The sequence below is a fragment of the Cheilinus undulatus genome, linkage group 9 (genome assembly GCF_018320785.1).
Source record: "Cheilinus undulatus linkage group 9, ASM1832078v1, whole genome shotgun sequence".
Taxonomy (NCBI): Eukaryota; Metazoa; Chordata; class Actinopteri; order Labriformes; family Labridae; genus Cheilinus; species Cheilinus undulatus.
Genome location: NC_054873.1, coordinates 36,720,531 through 36,740,984, shown reverse-complemented (window position 1 = coordinate 36,740,984; position 20,454 = coordinate 36,720,531). Strand labels below are relative to the sequence as shown.

General features: G+C 38.8%; 1 protein-coding gene across 1 annotated transcript in view; it reads left to right on the top strand.

Annotated features, from left to right (window-relative positions):
- The first annotated feature begins 1,316 nt into the window (after positions 1-1,316).
- tango6 (transport and golgi organization 6 homolog (Drosophila)) overlaps positions 1,317-20,454 on the top strand; it is a 31,957-nt gene continuing 12,819 nt past the window's right edge. The window contains exons 1-15 of the mRNA XM_041796164.1: positions 1,317-1,483; positions 3,547-4,202; positions 5,928-6,044; positions 6,233-6,392; positions 6,698-6,804; positions 8,314-8,476; positions 8,764-8,831; positions 8,994-9,106; positions 10,595-10,774; positions 10,910-11,036; positions 12,632-12,835; positions 16,880-17,023; positions 17,503-18,033; positions 19,593-19,650; positions 19,764-19,922. Coding sequence (XP_041652098.1) covers positions 1,432-1,483; positions 3,547-4,202; positions 5,928-6,044; positions 6,233-6,392; positions 6,698-6,804; positions 8,314-8,476; positions 8,764-8,831; positions 8,994-9,106; positions 10,595-10,774; positions 10,910-11,036; positions 12,632-12,835; positions 16,880-17,023; positions 17,503-18,033; positions 19,593-19,650; positions 19,764-19,922 — 2,839 coding nt within the window. The 5' untranslated portion in view covers positions 1,317-1,431. The remainder of the gene's footprint in view (positions 1,484-3,546; positions 4,203-5,927; positions 6,045-6,232; positions 6,393-6,697; positions 6,805-8,313; positions 8,477-8,763; positions 8,832-8,993; positions 9,107-10,594; positions 10,775-10,909; positions 11,037-12,631; positions 12,836-16,879; positions 17,024-17,502; positions 18,034-19,592; positions 19,651-19,763; positions 19,923-20,454) is intronic.

The following is a 20,454-nucleotide window of genomic DNA, read 5'->3' as shown; positions in this document are numbered from 1 at the left end:
CTCAAATTGACTTTCTTGACTGAGGCCAGCTGAGTAATATTTAATGGTCCTTTCTGAGATGTAAACCCAGGTGGCCAATCATAGCTGACAGATGAAAGTTTTTTTTTTTCCTAGAGCAAACTATCTCTTCTTGGCTTTTAAGAAAGAAAGCAATTGGAGCTGCTACTGCAACCATGAGTTAAAGTACCAGTGGATCTACTGCTCAGGATCCAGATGTGTTGATGGATTTCAAGTCCATATCTAAATACTGTGGCAACACCAGTCCCTGCAGGCATAAGTGACGGGACTCTTTTGTTTGGGTTTGAAATTAAAAACTTTCCAAGTGTTTAAGAGATGCTTGAAATTTCTGATTTTGTTGCTAAAAGCCTCTGCTCTGTAGATACTAAACGCCAATAATTTATCTGAACTTTGTGTAAACTCAATTGTGTTTAAGCAACATTTTTCCAATGCATTGATTTTTTTTTTTCTTACAATGCAAACATTAAATGTGCATGTTGACGGTTTCAGCAAAGTGATTAAAGTAAGAATTGATCAGGGGAAAAAATGAATTGATCAAACTGGGGTTTTCAAAGGGGTTCAAAAATCGGGGTTGTCTCTGTGCATTTGTAGTCAACTTTGGGCTACTTGGAGGACATACAGAAAACCAAGACAAATTTAGATGGACTGGTAGTTGAACTGTCTCGACATTTAACTGACAACCTGTCTTGTGAAACCTAACTGCCATTTCTTTTCATCAAATTCTCTCACTGCAATCTTGATTATGGGTTTTTAATATTTCTATATTGTATTTTTTGAGTTTATGTTGTATCACAGCTCATCTGTCTGGAGAATGGACAAAGTGTATTAATTACAGTTGTCTGGGGTCTGATTAAAAAATCCCAGTCAATCTTCCTATAGATACTGGGCATTTTTACATTTAATAACTTTTAAAGGAGTTTTAAAAAAGACTAGGAAATGTGTTTTACAAATTAATTTACATTTATTTATAATATGTTTCAGTATTGGTAGAAATTGGTAGAGTATTGGGATAAGGCTGACAAAGACGGATTATTGTCTACAATAATTCTATGTAAAATTTACGTAAATAAATCAGGCACATCACAAGAAAGAAAAGCTGTTCCTGTGTTTAAATCAATATCAAAAACATTCGCGTCTGGCTTAAAAAATAAATAAATAAATACAATAAAATAAAATAATTCTGCTTGCCGTCTGAATGACTACATTTCCCATAGTACCTCAGAGTGACTTAAGCCAATCCCGTGGCATCTCCCCCAATGACGTATAATTTCAGCGCCATTTTGAGATGGACGCAGCAAAACATCAACGTTACAGAAACTCATGGCATGTCAACAGGAATTGTGAACGAATTATGAAGTAACTAGATTTGTGAATAAAATCAAGACGTCTTTTTTATTTACCTATAATGAAGACATGACGTCAGTAATTCTCTCTGCGGTTGATATCCTCACCAAACCTCTGGGTGGTAAGTGGAAAGTCTGATAAAATGAAAGAAGATGATTTAGAAAAACATGAGAGGGATTTGGATCATTATTCCACGATAGCGTGCGTCTTTATTGTTATTACATAGTTTGTCATTTTATCTGCGTGTTTAGAGTGTGCTCTTTTATATATAAACGTTTTATTGAAGAAAATATTAGTAAAATGGAGACAGAATCCTTTGCGTAACATAAACAGTCTGTAATCAATTCAGATAATTTGAATAAATGAACGGCTTTAAAGAGTAGAAAACAGTAGCCTATATTTTGCAAAACAATTTTAAATAGAGTTTATAGGGTTTATATTCAGTTTTTAAATGCGTCTGAAAGTAAATGTCTGAATATACTAAAAAACGCTGTCACTTGTTCCTGGAGTCAGTTAGTTAATTTCATGGAAATTAAAAGGCTGTATTATCATCCTTTTTCTTATTCATTTGTAGATTACATTTTAAAATGATTTGATTTTCATTTAGACCCAAACTTAAATCTATTGTTCTTTATTTTGAAGGACCAACGACAAATACACATTGATCCTGAATATTTTCCTTTCAAGCTACAACAATTTTTTTTCTTTTGACAGAAAATATCATGCTTGGAGTTGATTACAAACCCCTTAATTTACAGAATGGCTTCGTCCTGCAGTTTTCCAAACACAGTGCATTGTGGATTTATAGTTTACAATACTCTCAGCTCTGTCTTTAGCACGTTTTGCATCAGTTACAGATAATATTTGTTCTTCTGTTGATGCTCACACAGAAAAGATATCTTTCAAGCCAAAACAAAAATTTTTGGCAATACTTTATTTGAATGGGACATGCATACGACTGACATAACGCTGTCATAAACATGACTGAGAAATAAAGGTGTATCCTGTTTAATCTTAACTTATGATAGGACACCTTTCATTCACGTGAAGGAAGCTTATGAATGTTTAGAAAAGTTGTCATTAAGTGTTATTCAGTCAGTAATGGGCATCTCCAATCAAGAGTGGAAGTTATTAGTGTGCCTTGCACTCTGGCTGGTTGCCCTACAGCTTTTTTTTTTTTTTTTTTTTTTTGCCCTGGCGAGCCACATAAGTAAAAACTGTATCTTACCCCACTCTCCCCTAAGGCTAAGACAGCTGGCTGCAGCCTCACCTTACTGTACAAAGAAGCAAAAAGGGATAAAATAAAATGCAAACTTTGCATCAAAGGTGACATAATTGACTAAATGATACTTAATGACAACATTTATAAACATTCATAAAGCCTCCTTCATATCAGTGACAGGTGTCATGCCAGTCTTATGAATACCCCCATCCCCTATGGGATGATTTTTCCCTCTCAAATTCTTGTCCTTCTCAAAAGTCACTATTTAGGGTAATTTGATTCCTTTTTGACTGGATATACATTTAAAGTAATCTGATTTTTGCATTTTAAAATCAGTTTCTTTCATAATTTTGTGTTGAAAATCAACCCTCTAATCCTTCCTGGAATACTTTTTTAAACCCTACATGGTTGTAGAAATGTACCAAATATCAGTTTTTTTGGTGATACTTTTAAGCAAAACCTGCTATTAGAGAAAGAGAGGGAGTTGTATTTAAATTGGCAGCATTTTTTTTACTGAAATGTGCCAATGTTTTGTGCAAGTTCGACACTGTGCAGGAAATTTGTATATATATTTTTTTAATTTTAGAACAAGTAATTACCCAATATTTGGTGCCATGGACTTGTATTTATGTTTATGTCATTTAGAAATGGGTACATATTTAGATTTTATTAGGATTGTGTAAGAGAGTTTAAAAGTCCTACTCCTTGCATTATTTTGCCTTTATTCCCAGTATAGTCAGGGAGCACAAGAGGGCGAGGGTTACCATCTCTCCTTCAGTGCAGCCTGGTGTGATTGTAGTGTGTTGTGCTGGTGCTGGATGAATTGTTATGTGATTTCTTTTTCAACTGTTTACAGTATGAAACAACTTCTCATCGAAACCTTGTCTGCTGGCTTATTGAGGATCCTGATAGGGTAAATATAATAGGCATGAATAAAATTTCCTATGTGTTATTTCCTGTAGATGGGTCCAGGCCAAATGCTCAGTCCTCCCACCAAGAGGCTCTTCTGGAGGTGCTACAAGCCAACAGAGACCTCCTCCTGGAGCGGCTTAACAATGACACCATCTTCCAGGAGGTGAGAAGGCTGAGAGAGGAGGTGATGGCAGAGGCAGACTGGTTCTCCACTGACACTGAGGACACAGTATGGGCCTTTGTTCAGGAGTGTCTCCTCCTGTTTCTCACCTTAGCTCGACACATCTCTGTTGAACTTGAGCTTTTCAAGCAGACGCCTCCTCCCTCTGCAGCAAAACAACGCACAGCAGAGATGGCTCCTCCTCTCCCCCCTGACGTCCTCAGTGTGAGCCAGCAGAAGTCCCTCGGAGCTGCTCTTCAGTTTGTGGTTTCTTTGGGGCTCTGTCCCTACCTTGCTCCTGGAGTGGGTGTGCCTTTAGGCTGCAGGTCGTCGTTTGGTGCCACAGTGGAAAAACTCGTCTGCAGAGGGACAGTTGTAGGAAGAAAACGGCGCCTTCTTACCACCACAATGGTGCTCTTAAAGCTGGCAGAGCTATCCTCTCTCGCCACACTGGTGTTCACGCGACATCTGGGGGATGTGATGGCTGCACTGTGCCAACTCGGCTATCAACCACAGAGGGCAGAGGGAGGCACAGAGGAGGAGAAGGTAATGCTGAGAAAAATCATCTTAAACCTGAGGGATTAGTACTTTGGAAAATTCACATGGACTTGCAAGATCTTACATTATCCATCAAAAGCAGTGGCACCTCCCCACCAGATCATAATAAGAAAAAAAACTCTCTGTTAGGGACAGGAATCAAAAGGAGGACCACAATATGATAGGATATGTTATACATGGTTAATCATAATGATGATACCATGGTTGTGATACCACAACAACCATAAAATGATAAATCACAACATCTTAGGAAATAAAATGACTGTAAGAATGCATCACACAAAATTAATGTATTTCTTCCTTGTAATTTTATGTATGTTTTGCCTCATCATCTCTTCTTTTCACCTCTGTCCCACATGGTCTCACTGCTTTGTTGTATTATTCTTCCCTTTTTTCCTCCTCTTCCTTTTCTTCATCTTCTCCTTATCTTGCCATCAGCCTCCTCTTTGACCAGTTAACTTCAGCTAACGTAACTCAAAAACAGCCACCTGGTGGAGCCATGGAGTCATGACTCAGTGATTTAGAGAAGCGGTAACCTGTTGGAAAAACTGAAAAACTGTTTTCATGACCAAACATGGGAGAAAATGTTGGCATTTTGGGAGGGTTAAGCTAAAAGAAGTGGTGGACCAAACATCGTCATCAATATAGGCCACCAGCCTAATTGTAATTTAAACATTGTAAACATCAGCCCTGATTATTACAATCAGTGTGTCTCCAGCATTTTTGCACTCAATAGTACTCAATAGTGCTACAGACAAAGAGGGACAGGAAATGGGGGGACAATAGAGTGGAATACATACACAACAAAGGACAGGGGTTGGATGTCAAACCTGTGGTTGATGCATTAAAGCCTTTAGCCTCTGCCTGCTCTACTGAGTGAGCTAAATCTACACCATATACCCAAGTTTAAAAAAGTACTCCCCCGATTTGATGAGATTGTAGGTCATGTCGGCAACTAGCAGCGCAAGGGCCACATGCCGCCCCTCTAATTATTACTTAATCCAGTAAGTCAAATTTCTCTAAATTGTTTTATGAATAAAACCTAAAAAAATATGGATAAGTTTGATTTGTGTTGCAAATACAGTGTCATGCAAAATAAAGAAATAGAAATATTTCTAGCTTAATCTTTGCATACCAGTGTATGCTTCATTCTTTGCAAGGAATTGGTAGATTTAGCTGCTTGTATTTGTTTCTTTAAAACTCTAACATGGAAATGCTGAATACATAAAAAAATAACTGGAAGTAACCTAGATGTTATTAAAAAAATCTTTTGTCTAAATACTCTGCTTATTGCATTAAAATGTAGCTAAAATCACATCCATTTCAGGTTGAAAAACTGAATAAAGCATTATTATTTTTATTAGATTTTGTAAATGTTTCTAATGATAAATGCTTTTGAAAGTTTTACATGACTGAAATGATCATACATTTTGCAATATTTGTCCCTCTGGTATTGAAAATTCTTTGAATGTTGTCCTCTTGGGGACCAAAGATTCCCACAGCTGCTGTAGACTACCCAGATATTCAAATATCATCCTCTACACACTTTGATGCAGTAGGTGGCAGTATGTGCCTTTAAAAATGTTACATGGCATGTTTTACTTTTTAGACGTTTTTCTCATAATATCATGTTAAGCAGTTTTAAGAGTATTATGGTGGAAATGCTTGGAGAAAAAAGTGAAATGCATCTCTGTCTTATTGCCAACTTTTCAGGATCTCAGTGCTGAGGAACGTCAGACTTGCAAGGAGACACTAAAAAGCCTTCTGGGAAAAGTTTACCAGCCAATTGTAATCAAGGAGCTGCTGATCCTACAAGGTGGACCCAAACAGGTCTGTGTTTCCATGTTTGATGGGAGATCACACCAGGGACAGCATGAATCAGGAGTGTTAAATATCTGGGTTTTTTTAATGTTAATTTTGTGTCCCTCAGTTAAAGTTTGGATTTCTGACAAGTTTTGATAGTGTAGTTTTTTCTTGTAGTGTCTTTTTTCTTAAACTTGTGATGTCACTTCCTCCAGTCTCCTACTGTTGGGGTTTCCAGTGGTTCAGGCAGCAGGACAGCTCTGGGATCAGCTCCCGCCTGGCTGAGGCGTCTCTGTGGTCAGCTGCTCTCTGAGCGCCTGATGCAGCCAAACGGCGTCCAGGCCGTGGTCAGAGCCGTACTGGGAGGAGGAACAGGTGAATGAGGGGGATGATGCAGGTAGAAAAGACTGAAGAGAATTAGTAAAGAACAAAGTCAAGTTTTTTCCTCAAAACCTTTAACAGGAGTATCGCATCAGAGATTTGTTATCTCCAAACACAAATAGTACATGGCCCTTTTTTCTGTAACCCCCCCCCCCCCCAATAATTGTATCTTAGAAATTTCAGCACAACCATGACATCTGTTTTGTCATGCTTAAGGAGGAGTATTACATTTAATGGTTTTAGTTGTTTTTGAGTTAAGGTTAATATGTCCAACATGTAACACCGTTTGTGTCCTGTAGGGGGCGAGTCAGACTGGAAGAAATGTGAATGTGTGGCTCGGATCCTGGTGACCTGCCCTCAACAGTCTGCTTCAGCAGACAGCTACTACAGACAAGTCTGCCCTCAGGTCAGCTCAACACACACAGACAGGGGATGAGAAGTATTCTGAGTGTTAAAGATTTATTGAGAAGTTTTCAAACCAGATTCAGGAAGAGACTGTGTTGTTATAGTTTATTTTGTATTAAAGTAACATAATATGATCCTTCAGATTTTGCTTTGGCCATTAGTGACTGTAACATTACAATTAATTAATTTGGGAATAAAAGATGCCAGACATGACGCTTAGTGAACAGTAAAATGCCCACTGACCACAATATCATCTACTGTAAAGTGTTTAGGCTAAACAGAAAATGATCACTTTGTGAATTTTAATTTCATGTTATTATATTTTATTTCATAAATGATATTTTTATGTCATTTTTCATGTACATATTTAGATTGTGCAGCTCGCTGTTAATAAAAGTGCAGGTGAAACACTTGGCATTTTCCAATGAGGATTTGATTTAGAATGGCTTTTTTATTTCCTTATAGATAAAGATACTGAGATATATATTCATATATCATATTTCAGCTTAAAACAGCAAGATTTATATTGTGTGTCACATTCACACAATAATCCCCGAATGTCAACTCGCAGCTGAGAGAATGACTCACCTTTACTAAACCCCCAAAATAAAGCAGCTTAATTGAATTCTTAACACCAAATCTATTTTACATGAAGAAACAACATATCAATCAACACAAATTGTGTTTTCTCTCTTTACATGGTAGAAAGACGGCATTTATTCTGGAGACACCACACTTTTATAACACTGTCAGTTATTTTCGTTTTTAATTATTTTTTACTGTAGTAATTTTAATTGTACAACATAGAATTTCTATAGCCTAAGAAAGTAGCAGAAAAGTACAAAAACTAAGTTCAATGCTGTTTTATTTATCCCAATAAATAACTTTTCTAGTGAACAATAAATTATACAAAACAAAAATGTGAACATATAAACCAAACAATGTATTTCAGTCAGCTAACCAGCTCATGCTGGGCAGTATGCAAGTGCACAACCTTTGCAGTTATACTTTACACCTGAAGCAAGCAGTGTGTGTTTTACACTCCTTTGGTGGGCAGAACTGACACCTCTTCCTCTCTTACTTGTCCCACCTGGGGCCTAGCTAAATTTGGAGTACTGTCATCTGCATCACCTTTATAACCTCTGAGTAGCCACACTCACAAGGTGGCAATATTGTCATATTTGGATCATGAGAGCCGGGCTTTCAACTGTCAGGTCATTTTGACCTGAAGACACTTTTAGTACATTTTTTTGTACAGCTTACATGGAAATATAAGTAAAGGCAGAACTTTACTTTTTCTACTGTGGGGTGGAGTGGTATCTGAACTTTCAAACATGCTCATTTGGAAGCAAGGTTGGAATGCCTTTACCCTCTGAGACTAGCTTGATCACATGTTTTTTTCCCAAAGGATTCAAGGCTTGATCTGAGGACAACTGGACTTAGTTGAAACAGATTTGTCTGTTTTAGAACCAGTAACATCTATTTGCTTGTTTTTGCTGCTGTTGTCAAGATCCTGGAGCTGTTGCACTTAAAGGACAAGCTAACAGCCCAGCAGTTCCAGCTCGTGGCCACCAGGGCGGTGCTCTCTATGGTGCAGGAGAAACCCAGTTTTGCTCAGGAATACCTGCTCGCTCCTCTGCTCGCACCGCTCCATCGCTGCACTACAGCCTCTGGTCAGTAACATAAATGTTTTGTTCATATGTTTTAAAGAGATTCTAAATATAGTTGGTAAAAGTCAAACAGCAGCCTTTTTGTCCCTGGTTTAAAAAACAAGATGGTTGCATGTGTAGACAATCAGCTCTCTCCTGTAGAGAGATTACAGTTTATTTAAATTAGTAAATTAGCCAGTTTTCACATAAAATTTCTTGTTTTTTAAGCTATTATAGTTGTCATAATTTTCCAGCTGTCCTCACTGATGTTTGGTTGATGATAAGTCAAATGCATGATTGGTGTTTTCCAGATGATGGTTGTTCTCAGACAGCTGTGGAGGAGTGGGAGCTGACTCGATGTGTTGAGGATGTCTATAAAGTGAGTAGTGTCATGAAACAACAACTAAAAACACCCCTAAACAACACTGATGAGACTTAAGTTAATAGGAATAAAATAAGTTTATACAGTAGTTTTTACTCCAAAAGTGAGTAATCTGAAGAGAATTTACCCCGCATCCCTTGTATCTCTTGTTTCTATCAGATCTGGGTGGTTGGAAACAGTCCATTAGCTTCTCTCCAAAAATCCTTGAAAGAAGTTCTTCCTGTGATCTTCACGCTCTTCTGTTTCACCAAGCAGAACATCTCACACCTGCGGTAATGTTTTTATATGTGTTTTTTTTTTGTCAGCAAAGTAAGATATAACTAGGGCTACAAGCTGCACTGAACAAGCTCTAGCACCTTTGTGCATGTAAGGGTTTGTAGCATGTCAAAGTCCTGGCAATGCTGCAGAATGGGCTGCAGCACTAGCACCAATCGGACACAGAAAGGTTTGCCAGCTCTGAACTGTCAAGTCTTTTACACAAAACATGAGGCGAGACCACACACAGTCAATACCAGAGTAACCAACTAACTAACTCTGATAGATATTTAATGTTAGTCTGGAATCACAAAAGGAAGGACCGGGACAGTTTTCACAACAAACCTTTACAAGCTGACAGAGCCATTGAGTTATGTTTATGGGGCAAACTTATACAATTTAATAATAATACAGTGTTTTTTTTTTTTATCCCTGCGAAGAATATTTCACTAGTTTTGATTCATTCATTGAGAGTTTTAAATCCTAGAATGAGGCCTGAAAATGTCCAAATTTAACTAGTTTTGTTGCTTAAAAAATGTAAAATTTCAAGATGCTGATTTTGCAATATGGGTCCAAGAGGCATTTTTGAAGGTCCTGGCATTTGATACATAATTTCATAATCCTAAATTGAACATGCTGCAGGGGCTGACTTTAAAAGTTTTGTAGGAGCGCCTGTAAACCATTTTGCCACGCCCATCGATGCATTGCAGCACAGGTGTCTTAAGCCCCTAAAGAACTACTTCCTCTTACATGGTGAATAATGCTCTGCAATGGCAACAGCTTAGTTAGAAGCCTGTGAGCTTTACATGAAAGCGTGTCCCATTTTTTTAACCCAGAACCCAGACTTCCTGTCTATTTGACGATGTGGGTCCTTGAGGCTTTTTGTAGATCCTGACATGACACAGATGTATACCAAATTGCAAAATCCTAAGTTAAATATGGTCCAGGGGCTGATTTTTTAAAGTATTGTAGGGCATGCCACTGAGCCATTTAGTGACACCCACCAATTAAACCCATTTATAGCTTCTGTTTTCCCCTGGAAAGGTTATTAATCCTAAGAATCTCAATGGGGTCCTTTGCACCGTTGGTGCTCGGGCCCTAATCAGAGAGTGTGCAGCACTTCCAGTGAATCATAAGTGAAGATTTAAAGGACTATTTTGGGCTAATGTATACACATTATTATTTTAAAAATTCCTACTTTTTCTACCTTTAATCAGTCAAAAACAACACAGTCTTTAAAATGTTTAACTACATTTTACTAGGAAACAAAACTGACTAAAAAACAGAAATAATAGAAAAACTGGAATACGATTACCTATATTGGCTGAGTCTTCAGGTCTTTATTCTTAAAGACTATTTTTAAACCAAAACTAAAACAAAAGGCCTCACAGGAAACCTGTTTAAAAACAGACCACAGAAATGTAAAGTTTACACGAACCCTAGTCATTCAGATCCAAGGTAGGACTCCGACAATGAGCTAAACTTGTGTTCTTCCTGTTCTGCAGTGCCACCTGTCAGGAGATTTTGCTGTGGTTCCTGAGTCACACTGATCCGTCTGTGGCTCTACCCGCTCTGAGGCAGCTCTCCGGTCTCCAGGTAGAGAAGAAGAACGAGATAGCAGCAAGCTTCAGCTTCAGCCCGGGCAGTGATGGGGGAGTGAAACTCTGCTCCAGAGAGGGCTGCAGGTGACTGACATACTCAATTCTGTTAATGTAGTAAAAGATTGTAACTTTAACTATATTTTCTGATGTGAAGAGATGATACCTTTGACATAACATGATGCACAGTGTTTTCTTGTGGTCTTATCTGTGCTCTTCCAGTGACGAAGATGATGCTCTGTATGAGAAACTGTCAGGAGAGCAGTGGAGGCTGGAGTGTTTGATGCAGCTGTTGGCTGAACTCAAAGACTCCGACCTTCCTGGAGACTTTTTCCTGGCCCTGCTACAGGTAAGGAGTAGGGCTGTGCAATTTGGAAATTTTTAAGACAAACTGATATATTTTCAAACAAGAAATATGCAAGACCATATACATTTGTACAGTTTATGTTGAGGTTGATTCAAAAAGAAAATAGATGCCATGCTAAGAGCTTACGAAAATATCATATCAGTGAAACCCACTAACAGTATTAGATGGTTAGTGTCAAATACATTGGCAATGTTTGGACTACTTTGTGGAACTGGCAACTCCCAAGTTTTCAGCAGTGATATCAGATAGGTTTCAAAATTGTTTGATTTTTCACTATAATTATGTCTAGGAGTATAGCTCTGTTATTGTGACAACCATTTATTATTTATTTACAGATAAAATATTAAAATATGGAGCTCAGCCCTAGTATGGAGTGCAAATATCCCAAAAATGTAAATGCATAGGATCCAACATACATTAAATAAGTGCGATAAAGTGATTTAAAAAAATGCATGTTATTAAGTACATACATTTTCTAAAAATTGCAATTAATCTTATATATTAACTAGAAAAGCGATCAGAGCACAGACCTCTGCCATTAGCCCTATCTCCCAATAGTGAAGAATTCTTTAAAAAATTTCTGGATCCGTTCCCATGTGCCCACCACCACGGCGTTCGCCGATTACTCCCTTCCTGGTGGGGTGGAAACACAGTGAGGCAAAGCATTGGCTTTGCTAAGGGTGGACTGTCATGGCGGAAGCATTTCCTGCCGGTGCCACCAGATGCACTGACAGTCTCAGTCATGTCTCACTGGACAACTGGAAGTCATGGCAGAGGGTGAATATTCCTCTATTCCTCTCAGCATTGTGAGTATTCTTGCTACAATTCGCTGTCTTTCTCGCTGTTATGCTCTGACTCATCTCCTTGACCGGGCGTACGTCTTTCAAACTCTATAAACTCGAAAACTTTGAATGGAAACACAGCCAAAATGATGCTGGGATTGAAGTTACTCATGTCTGCCATCTCCTGGTGTAAAGTGGTAACAGCGCAGAGCTCCACCATAAGCCCTATCTCCCAATAGTACAGAATCCTTAAAAAAAAAATCCTGGATCCAGACGGTGATCCGGATCACTCCCAAAATCTTATCAGTTCTTCCTTATGCCATTTCTGGCATTTCCTGAAAATTTCATCAAAATCCGTCCACAACTTTTTGAGTTATGTTGCTAACAAACAAAGAAACAAACGAACAAACGCACCCCATCACATAACCTCCTTGGCAGAGGTAAAAATATGGATTGCATTACAGGTAGGTTTAACGATAGTAGTAATAAAACAAGTTGGAAAAAATGTGTATTTTACAACACTTTTCAATCTTTTTATGGGCCACAGGAGTATAATTTTTTTGCTGTTGCACATCGAAAGATGTGTGGATGTGGATGGTTGTGTGATGGTGTCAGAGTGCCTTTAATCTGCACACATTTTAGAATTGTTTTAGTTTTTCTGTGATAAACTGATTGGTATTTATTGAACATTTGGACAGCACTACAATCAATGTAACATAAATGTCTTTGCAGTGGTGGAGATTTTTGTGATTTGAGTGTTACCATCTCTCCATCATTTCCTTGCTTCTCTTGCAGGAGCTGACCAGCTGGGCAGCTGCAGAGGATGAAGAGCACAAGGATGAAGAGGAGTTGGACGTGTCGGCCATGACACTCTTAGAGGTGGAGCAGCAGCTGCTGGGTCGGGCTGAGAGACGAGAACAGAGACTGGCTTTGCTGCAGGTGTTAGCTATGATGGTTGAGTCTCTACAGCATACTGTGCTGCTTAGAAAAAACACTCAGGTGAGCAGAGATGGTTTAGAAAAGTGATTCTAACGTCCTTAATATCAACAATTAATTTGTGTACTTCTACTCTGAAGCCATAAGCTGTGCATTTCAGCCATTACCCTTTCTCTCTTCTGACAATATTTGTGCAAGAAGTGATTTTTATGGAAGTGCTCCAGTAGGAAGCAGTTGCTCCGAAAGATTACATTGCAGCCATTGCAGCCTGTCAAAAAGTCAACTAAAGAAATCTACTTTGAGCAACTTGCACAACTTTTTTCTACTGGTTAGTCCTGAGGAATTCAAATATACAAAAAAAAAGCAGGCCCACATTTAGGAAGGTGAATTTTTTCTTAGGTGATACTTATTGAGTGCGGCAGAGGCAGACACCTAAAAATACACTTAAAGGAGTCGCTTGCCTGCATAAAACTGCTCCCTGCACAATACATCTGCCCTCTGACAGACTGTATGTCCTATATCAATGATATGTAGTCAGTGTGATTATAAATGACGTGTTATGAAGCTTTGTTTCACTTTTATGTGCAAACTTCTTTGAAAGGTGTCTTGACTTCTCTGAAACATCCCCTCTCAACATCTCTCAGGTGTTAGCTCATCCTCCTGGGGCTGTATCTTTCTTTTCCAGCATATTTTAAAACTAGTCTTTGTTCCTACGGGAGTTTTTATAATGGAATCAGGCCACAGTGAGTCATGCTGACACACAAAAATAGCCTATTTGCCTCTGTTCTGGTCGGTGCCATGAAGGGGGTGCGGGGGAAGTTGTCTGACTGGCTGGCAGCTGCTGCACAGACGATAAATATTCCCTCACAGCTTAAGAATCGTCTCTGATAAAGCAGCCTGACTAACTCAGTAATGTCCTATTTTTAGACGATGTAACTTCTTTAAAGGCTGAATGTTCTCTGAGTACAATCATAAAATCATCATATTACATTTAACTATTCAGCCCCAATCCCCAAAAAGTTGGGGCGCTGTGTAAAATGTAAATATTTACTTGCTTTTTTTTCTCTCTTTTTTTCCATGTTTGTTTTAATATCTACGCTTATCACTATTGGCTAGTGATGATGACCACTTTACATGGTCATCAGGTTTCCTTACCTCACCTGCACAAATATGTACTTTCCTTGTGAAAGCTGTACACTCAATTGCAGTTTCTTTTTTATTGTGCAAACATAAATAAATAACACAATGCAATAATTTTTCAAAGCTGATAAACCCATTTTTATTCACAACAGAACATAAACAACATATCAGACATTAAAACTGAGAGATTTTACTATTTCATGAAAAATGTTAGCTCATTTTGAATTTAATGGCAGCTACACATCTAAAGAAAGGGCGGGACAGGGCCATGCTTACAATTGTGTAGCATCCCCTCTTCTCTTAAAACAGTCTATAAATGTCTGGCAAGTGAGGGGACCAGTTATTAGAGTTTGGGAAGAGGAATTTGTCCCATTCTTGTCTGATGAAGGATTCTAGCTGCTCAACCGTCATGGGTCTTCTTTGCTGGATTTTTTGTTTTATGATGTGCCAAATGTTTTCTTTTGGTAAAAGGTCTGCTGGCGGGCCAGTTCAGCACCCTGGCTCTTCTACTGCAAAGCCATGCTGTTGTGATGGGTACAGTATGTGGTTTTGCATTGTCTTGCTGAAATAGGCAAAGACTTCCCTTAAACAGACGTCTGAATAGAGGCAATTATTTTCAGCATTGATAGTGGATTTCCAGATGTGTAGGCTGCCCATGCCATGGGCACTGATGCAATCCTGTACCATCAGATGCAGGCTTTTGAACTGTGCACTGATAACAAGGTGATTGGTTCCTCTCCTCTTTAGTCCAGAGGACTAAAGGTCACTGATTGGTCCTGCCACTTTCTAACCAGGCCCAAAGGGTTTAGACAGGAGCTTTTTTTTGTCTTTTTTTGTTTTCACTCTTCTGCCAACCTGCTTTGGTATGAGTTTGTGATCATAATGAGGGAAAATGTTAGGTGTACTGTGAGTGGTTGTGTACAAAGGTTGCTAGTGGGGTGACTAGCTCAGACATAGCCACAGCGGCCATTTGGTCAGAAACAGACAACATTTCTTCATTAAAACAAGGGCAGAAAGCAGCACTGAAAGCTTTTCATGACAGAAAAGATGTTTTCGCTCTTCTCCCAGTCTGCTTCAGTATGGTAGCATTGCGATCGCTACAGGTGGAGCTTGCTGGTATATCTAGTGGCTGCTGCTGCAGTAGCTATTAACTTGGATGTAGCTGTTGGAAAGCAGCATTTTAATCTTAACCGGACCATATTTATTTTTAAAACAAGAGCACAGAAATCTTTTCTTTGCAGAGAGGATGTTTATGCAGGACCTCATTTTGTCTTGTCACTCTGGTTGGCCCATGAATGTGACAGAACGTTCCTCCAATCACCTTCAGATCATTTTTTTTAAAGTCCTGTCCTTCCCAAATACAGGGTATCCACGGGGTCTTAAAAGGTCTTAAAATGTCTAAAATCCAATAATTTGAATTTAGGGCCTTCTAATGTCTAAAATTCTCTTAAAATCTCATAAAATGTCTTGAATACGATATTTAAAGGTCTTAAAAATGTATTATTAATGTATTATTATAACAGAATTGTGGAATTGGCCAATAAAAACGGAATTTACAATTTAACGCGGATTCACAGAAATTGAATGAGTTTGACTGAAATGCTGAGGAATATGTCCCCGGAGGAACACTAAAGCGGGGCACAACTTGTCCCTCACTCACCCTGCCCCCTCCTAAACAATAACAGCATGTCAGAGCGGCTGTACGAAACACCGGCAAACATCACATAGCCCCATATAGGCCAGTACCGTGGGACTTAATGTTGCACTTTCAAGAAAACTCAACCGTGGTTTGGGTTATTTTTCCTCACCACACCACCTGAGCTGTGTGCCTCACCTCACGCGAGGCACACCGCTCACCCTTCGGAGGCTCAAAATCAAGTCGGACGGACTCAAGATTTTTAAGTCTAAATGATGTTAAATTCGAGTAACAGTTAGCTTAATACTTTATCTCATAGATATTGTAGTTCCCTTTGTTTGCCTAACGAGCCAACACGTGTCTGGATTGACGTAGTGGTCTGATATGAGGCAGACGGACAGACAGCGAGGATGGAGAGAGATGAGGAGAGAACGGTTACAGTCAGGAGTAGAACAATGCAGCATCAAACTGCATGCACTGTTACAGACTGTGAGAGTAAAGAAAAGTTTTGGTAACAGGTGTACTATTAACCATTTAACTTTAATGTGACCTTATTAAGTTACTATCACTCTGTTTGAGAGAACAGAAGGATTTCTTCATTTGCATTATAAACATCAGTTAGGATGTGATTATACACGTGGATGTGTCTAAAAATGTTGGAAATATCAGACTGTTACACTGGTTATAATTATTTTGTATCAGGGTTATCCAAACAACATCTACTGGGCCAACTGTAGCCCTTATTCAATAAATTTAAGGTTATTTCTATTTAATTAGTGAACATTTAATTCATTTACATAAAGAAGACACTCTTTTTTTTGGTAAAATTAGTGGAAAGGTTAAAAAAACAGAATTCCAAAAAACATTAAAATGGAAAAAAACAATTTAGCAAAAAATAAAACAAATTTCATAGGGCTCTACATATACTTTGCAAGTTATTCTAGGCCTCTGATTTTTCTTCATGTCTTTTTTACTTTCTTTGCCAGTGTGGATGTGAAATGGGTCTTAAATTGTATTTATTATCGTCTTTAAAAAGTCTTAAAATGTCTTAAACTTGACTTGTTGAAACCTGCAGAGACCCTGCAAATTAGTTTCTTTTAGAGCTTTCCCAGATGAATGTGAAATATATCCCTGCAGTGGATCTATAAAACACTCTGTCTGGCGTGTTAGGTTGAATAACATGTAAGTTTATCAGATTTTGAAAATCATTGTATCCTGTTTTTAAATGAAACTTATTTTGAATGGAGTTTTTGTCTTTTATACTGTTTTAGACTTTACACTAAATTGCCACTCTCTTTCTCTTTGGTCGTTCCATGTTTATCTGTCTCCAGGTTGTGAACTTCCTTGTGTCTCTGCTTCAGAGAGCCTGTGTGGGTCTAGATCACACCCCTGGTTCAGGTCTTGATAATCCAGTGGAGAGTGAGACTCTGAGCATGGGGATTGGCTTGGTGGCCACTCTGCTGTCAGGACCTCAGGTATCATAAACATATCATAACATGTTTAATCTCTTGGCTTGAAATGTATTTTCAGTGTGATAGGAAACTGTTGGCCAGAAGTTATTTTTGTTTATTTGTTTGTGTCAAAACTATATCTAACACACTTTTACAGAACAAATTGCACAAGTATACAAAGATTGCTCATACACCTAAACCCAACCAAAGTACAAAACAAAAACAAAAGACAAATAAACAAAAAATCCCAGATGATTCCAGTGTAGCAGTAATGATTGCTAAAACATTTTCTTCATTCAAAACCTCCATTGCTCATAATTTGTAGGGTGCTTTCCGTGCAAAAGGACACTGCTGTCTGATGAATGGTTTTAAGCTAATCTCCATTTATACAAAAGTGTATTTTATTAACTTCAGAAAACATAAGAAGTGTATTTAAGAAGTTGCCCAGCACATCTTCCACTAATTCAGTTATTCTCTCCCTCTCCCCTGTTTTGGTGGTCCAGCTGAGTGCAGAGGATTACTGCTCCATGTCCAGGCTGCTCTCGCCACTCGAGACTCTCTCTCAGAAGCATCCAGAAGTCTTCATCCAGGAGCTGGCATCCAACCTCAGAACTGTCATTGCCACACATGGAGCCTACAGGCCAGAAAACCTCACCACTGCTGCTCAACCCTCCAGAAACCCTGAAACAACAGCAAAGAAAAACAGTGCTCCTTGTAGGAAAAAGCAAAAGATCACACCTGAAGCAAAGAGCTCAGAGACTAGACCTACATCCTCTCCCACAGACCGTAAATCACAAAGCAGCACCCAAATAAGACCTCCACTGTCACCCGTAGGGTCTACAGCAGCAAAAGGAAGTCAAGGGAAGACTTCTTCCACCAGTGAACCACAGCCCCCGACCAAAACCTTCTCTGAATGCATGTTAGAGGCGTGTGACCCTGATGTTCCCACAAGAGCGTTCGCCCTGAGAGTCTTGACACAGATGGTGCAAAATAAAATCCCAGAGGCTATCCAGAACCAGGAGAAAGTTCTCACGGTGGGTGTCATTGATTAACTTTATGTTTAGTTCTTGTTTTAACTTTAAGTCAGTCGCAGTTGGAGATGTTCTGGTAACATTTTTACCTTCCTGGCACACCTTTCAACTTCTTGACTTGGTTCTAAGTGATTGCTCAGAACACTTTTGTAGTCCATTTCCTGGACGCGCTGTGTGTTGGCTCTTAATACACTATCTCCAGCCTCAGTCCACTCCTTGTGAAGCTCCCATAAGTTCTTGAATCTGCTTTGTTTGACAATCCTCTGGAGGCTGAGCTCACCCCTGTTGCTTGTGCGCAACACACTTCTCTCTTCCAGTCAGCTTTCCATGAATATTCTTTGGTACAGCCTCTGAGAACAGTTGTGTGTACTGAACCAGAGTGAGAGAATGAAGGTTCAGGAAACCTTTGCAAATTTGACTTTTCCAAAATATTCTAACATTTTTAGATAGTGAATTTTTTATTTTCATGTGTTGTAAGCTGTAATCACTGAGATTAAAAACTATAAAGTCTTTCACTTTGTATGAGATGGATTACTCCTTCAATTAAATCACAAGAAAAAAAATTAACTTTTTCATGAATTTTTGAGATGCACCTACAGGTCAAGCGGCTTTTCAAAATTTGCAAACAAGTCAATCATTCTCTTTTAAATGTTATAACTTGTATGGAATGGTTGCAAAATGTTTCCCTTACTGCTACAAGTCTTTTAGCTGCTTGTAGAGCAGACTATAGTTAATTTTGTTGCATCTGTATGACCTATAAAGCAAACCAGACTATCAGCAAAAATCATACCAGTAAAATAAAACTTCACCTTTGTTTTGTTTGTTTCATTTCAACATTTCAGTCACATTTCATAGTGGACAAACAGGAAATAGTCAGGGAAACCTTGCCTGTAAGAGAATACCCTGCACACCTGTGAAAGACAGGATCACTAACAAGACAAAGTGAGGTCAGGAACATGTCTGTAGTGGTATTAACCTCTGAGACCAGTCTGGGTTTACATGTATAATAGATGAAACATTTGGCAGCTAGGGTGGGGCACCCTGGGGACTTGTTAGGATGGTATGGGTGAGAGAAGGATATCGACTCATTAAGTATTCTCTGTGATCAGCATCCCTACGGTGTGCAACTTAGACATGCACCCTACTTTTAAGGAAAAACCCCCTTTATTGATTTTTTTTTTTTTTTTTTTTTTTGAAGGTTGGGGTGAAATCAGGTCACTTTTCATCTTTTCAGCACTTCCACTCATCTTCTCCAAGGATCTCCTGCTTTTCCATGTATCTGTTTCCCCTCACCCACTGAACCTTCATCTTAAAGGCTCCTTTATAATATCAGGGTGTGGTGTTTAGATTATTCCCTTTGATAGTAGTTTCATTGCTTTTGATGTATTCACTTCTCTGCCAGTATTGATCCACCGTCATTGTATTGGCAGTGTCTGTATTGGTACTTTTTTAATGTTTTTCATACAAAATATTCCCAGTTACGGATGTAAGTAGAGCTACACTTGTCTATGTGGTTAGAAATCTTAAAGATTCATAACTATATTTATTTCTGTCTTCCTCAGCTGTACTTAGAAAACTTGGAGCATGAAGACTCATTTGTTTACCTGTCAGCCATCCAAGGTAAGAAATGAAATATTCATTGTTTGTATTGATCTATCTAAGGTCCTCTAATCCACTGTTGATATTAAAGAGTAACTCATAAAAGCAGATTGACTCAGTATAAACTGTTTTAGGTCTGTTTGTCTTGGCTGATTCATACCCTGAGAGGATCTTGGAGAGACTCTTTAAAGACTTCCAGCATGGTCCCTCTCTCCCCACATCCAAAAAGGACCACTCCCTGGAGACTCGCCTCAAAGTGGGAGAAGTCCTGATGAGAGCAAGCAGGGCGATGGGTGAGCATTTTTCCACTGTCCTTTGGGTACAATGGGACTTGTAAATATTGTGACTGAACCGGTGGTGTTAGTAATTTTCTTACCTGCCACACCATCACACTGTTGAGAAATTTAAACTTAAACAACCCTTTGTCCAAATCCAAAAAACAAAATAAAACCAACCTGTATCACCTCTGAACTGAGGCTGACATTTGAGACACGCAGTTTGCCAAATGGTTTGAAAAGCTGGCTCTCTTCTGGTCAAAAGAGCAGTCATTTCACTTTCTTTTATCAGTTAAAATTGAAGGACAGATGAGTTGTTTGTTCATTCATGTGTCCATATTTGTTTACATGTATTTAGATCAGTAGTGGACAGTTCTTATAGCACATAAAATCACAGTGAAGGCTTGTCTTTCATGCAGATCTCTGTTCAGAAGAGGCCCTGTGTCTCAGACTCTCTCCCTGTTTTGTTTTTCCCTCGCTTTGCTTTTATCTGCCAGATTGCCATCGTACCACTTTCCTCGGACAATCAGGGGGTTTATATCCTTGTTCA